This window comes from Triticum dicoccoides, chromosome 6B, assembly GCF_002162155.2.
Source record: "Triticum dicoccoides isolate Atlit2015 ecotype Zavitan chromosome 6B, WEW_v2.0, whole genome shotgun sequence".
Lineage (NCBI taxonomy): Eukaryota > Viridiplantae > Streptophyta > Magnoliopsida > Poales > Poaceae > Triticum > Triticum dicoccoides.
The window spans coordinates 716,503,982-716,507,705 of record NC_041391.1 but is presented as its reverse complement, the minus strand read 5'-3'; the positions used below and the strand labels follow the sequence as shown (position 1 = coordinate 716,507,705).

General features: G+C 50.4%; 1 protein-coding gene across 1 annotated transcript; it reads left to right on the top strand.

Moving 5' to 3' along the window:
* Window positions 1-2,409: 2,409 nt before the first annotated feature.
* LOC119324747 lies at window positions 2,410-2,973 on the top strand. The gene has a single exon (XM_037598516.1). It carries the CDS (start codon window positions 2,451-2,453, stop codon window positions 2,802-2,804), a length of 354 nt encoding a protein of 117 aa, XP_037454413.1. The 5' UTR covers window positions 2,410-2,450; the 3' UTR covers window positions 2,805-2,973.
* Window positions 2,974-3,724: the final 751 nt, after the last annotated feature.

Here is a 3,724-nt window from a genome sequence, read left to right as displayed (position 1 = left end):
GGTGGGTGATGATGTGTTGAGCTTAGCAGTCAAAAGTCACACAATGCCATGTTGGCACAAAAACAACTCAAAGCAACCCGATGGAAGAAAAATATCCGGTTGGAGTTGAGGGGCCATTTTCAAACTATCACCCAAATTTGTGTGACAACAATTATACTTTTCTCTTCAAAAGGAAACCACTTCGCGTGCATGATATTATGAGTGCTACCAGATAGAGTGGAATTAGAAAGGACACGAAGCCTCCTAAGTAATATTTCTTCCCTTTCTTATCGATATTTACCAGGAGCCACGAGCTCGTATTCAATCCCATAGAGGGTGTATGTGTAAACCGGACATGAGGTCGCTCGTTTACCGGAAGCCGTTGGCAAACTTGACAAATATTTTTTTTCAACGAAGGGAATATATTAATATCATGAAGATGCCAATTACACATGGCCTCTACACCAATAAGATGTCGAAAGACATCAAGGATACGGACAACCAAAAAGAAAATAAAAAGAATAGAAGAAAAAAGACCCCGCCACGGTAATGAATCACTAGCATTAGGAGCACTCTAATCACCACCGAAGACATCACCAAGAATACAATAGAGGTTCTCCAGAATCAACGCCTCTAAGAAGGAAACAATTCACATGCATTGTCGTTGCCCGATTGAAGGTGTTCGTTTTTAACCCTGGAGAAAGTCCAAGTTCACCCAAAAACAATACCGTCAACAAGGTCATTGCCAGGTACAACCAATAAAGGCCAGACCTTCGGTTTTCACCCTGGAAATCGAGACTCGGTACTCGAGGAGCACCATCAAAAATGCAGTCATCCAGTGCTGCCGCCCCTGCTTGCCGATGCCGAAGTTGCAAGTCACCAAACACCTGGCACACAATCTTCATCGCACCAAATACACGCTTTCAGCCAAAGCTTCAAGACCTCCAATCGTAGCCGCCATGACTTTCTCCACCTCTATCAATGCCTTGGGAATCTTGGCTTAGACAAACCTCATGGCATTGATAAGAAAGCGAATCTTCGGACCACGTCCTCTTGAAGCCGTGTTGGCTGATAATATGAGCACATGCGACCCGAGCATTTCTGATCTAGATATCCAGCAGCGACATACGCCAATCCGTATAGATCTCCAACGGAGAAGATCGGAACTCATAAGCGGCCAAATCCAAGAGGTTGACATCCGGCAGAAGATGACTTGGCAGAAGAAGAGCGCTAGGGCCAAACCACCATTATTACGTCGAAGCCAGCAGCCCCCACGCGACCCTCCTCTCGATCCAGACTAGAGACATAAGTCAGCGACGTCGCATCACGCCAGCCACAACTACGAAGGCCCGAACTTGACGAGACACCAACCATGGCAGGAGGCCGGGACCAGCCACTCCTAGCCGGATTCGGCGAGTCGCAACCCAACCGCGTGTAGCCTGCCAGCCCAGCCCTGACGCCACCCAAGCGGATGCCACAGCTGCCATCGCCTCAAAAAGGGGCGCCGGCCCGAAGCGCTATCTCTGGCGCCACAAGGAACGACCGGGAGGTCACCCGCCCCCTTTGGGATCGGAGGCGCCGCCACCGCAGCCAAAGCCAGCGACAATGGTGGGAGAGGTCTTGCAGAGGTGCTAGGGTTTGGGGGAGGGTTTATTTGTATTCTGCAGCAATGGAACGCTACCTAACAAAGATACGCACAGGTACGTAGGAGATTTTGTTCATGCACCTTGCAAAACACGTACGCATACAAGCAACCAACCATGCACGTGTATGCACGCACGCTCTCTTCCAGATGCTTTTTGGTTGAGAAAAAGTTTTTGCTACTTTTTGTAGCCCTATTAGTGTCTAGTAGCATCGCTAATTTTTTTACACGAGAGCTAGCTGAGCTGATTAAGCTTGAGACACTTATTTCAGGATGGAGGGAGTATGGATTTACATGTTAATTTAATGCTGGTAAATACTGCTCACTCCGTCCGGAGATACTTGTGGGACAAATTGATGTATGTAGATGTATTTTAGTTATAGTTACATCTATTTTTATCCATTTCTTCGACAAGTATTTTAGGACGGAGGAAGTATAAATTTGGAAGTGAGTGTATGATTGATTGAGAAAAAGTAATTAAGCACGTTTTGCATGCCCGTGCCTGAAACCGGAGAGTCAGGCCATGTAATGTGTAGCACGTCCACGTGCATATGATTGATGCAGAGGTGTGGCCGAGGTAGAAGAGAAGGCACACGTAATGTGTAGAACGGAGGCAGGGGGTTGCTTTGTCCGTGGTGCAAGCGAGGGCGACTGGTGACCCAACCAGCAGCACCTACCCGCGGGTGGCCACAAATCGTCGATCGGTCGCGTGCTCCAGTACCACTCCGTCCGTCGCCGGTCGGCCTCGCCACACCTCACTCGCTGGCTTATATAAACAGAGTGCTGCTCTGCTCCTGGCTGAGCTTCCCCCACCGTGCACCACCACCACATGCCACCTCACAGCTACGGCAGCAAGCCAAAATACCTCACCGCCGTCGCCGCAACTGATCACACAACAAGATACCCACCGGTCATGGCTCCTGCCACATCGTCCTGTGCCGTCCTTCGCTTCGTCGCCGACGAGGCGGCACTGCCGGAGACACTCCATGTCGTGCGGCTGCAGCGGCTCCGCCTTCGCCGCGCAGCGGAGGGATGCCTCGACCCCATCGCCGAGGAGGAGGAATACGCTGGCACCAGCAGCACAAGCGGCGGCCAAGACGACGACGACGCCCCCGCCTGCTCGCCCAGCGCCCACGGCGGCAGCAGCGGCGCCGTCGACCTTGCCCAGTGTCGTCGTCGATAGGCCGGAGCTATTAGACACAGTGTTTAGTAGTACTAGCAGAGTCGACCTCCTCTGTAGCTGTGGTGTGTGGATGTACCATAATACGGTGCAGTTCATGCGTGCGTGCTGTAATTAGTCCATGTCCATCCATGAATTGATGATGCGAGCTGCTTAGTTTGATGCCCAACAATCTCATTCTTGCCCTTTGCTCTGCTCTGCTCCCTGAATATGAAGAAAACTTACGTAGGAGATTTGGTTCACATACCTTGGAAAACACGTACAGTTCGAGGAAGCAAGCAAGACGCGTACGCACGCACGCTTTGCTTCTAGATGCCTTTTTGGTTCAAGTATTTTTAATAGTTTCTAGTTCCATCTTCGACTTATCGTCTGCTCCAGAGCTGCTCTGCTCTGCTTAACCCATCGTGCACCACCACCACCACCACCGCACAGTTGCAGCAGGCGATGAAACCTCTCTGCATCGCTGCAACGGCAACTGATCACGCGAGATGAGGAGGCCCCGCCGAAGACCCTCCTCCGCCAGCAGCAATAGTGGCAAGTAGGCCCCCGCCAGCTGCCCATCGCCCGCAGCGGCGGCATCAGCGCCACGATGCATCGACCTTGCCCAAAATCGTTCGATAGGCTGGATCAATTAGTTCTAATAACAGCAACTCAATTTCCTCTGTAGCTGTGGTATATGTATGTACTCATGTGCAATTCATGCATGCGCGCACTGATTCAAGAATTGATGTTGCGAGTTGGTTAATTTGCTGCCTATGGATCATGAACACTTCGTCAAGAACTGTGCAAATTTGATGTCTGCTGGTCATGCTAGTGAATGTCTCATTCTTGCTCTTTCCTCACCTTTGAGACTGAAGAAACTGTGCACAATGCTCTCAGAAATAAAAGGTGTATTACTCGTAATCCATATTCACCATTCGTTT

Excerpts from the sequence above, each read along its gene's own strand:
- LOC119324747 (XM_037598516.1), top strand. The coding sequence starts at position 2,451 with ATGCCACCTCACAGCTACGGCAGCAAGCCAAAATACCTCACCGCCGTC.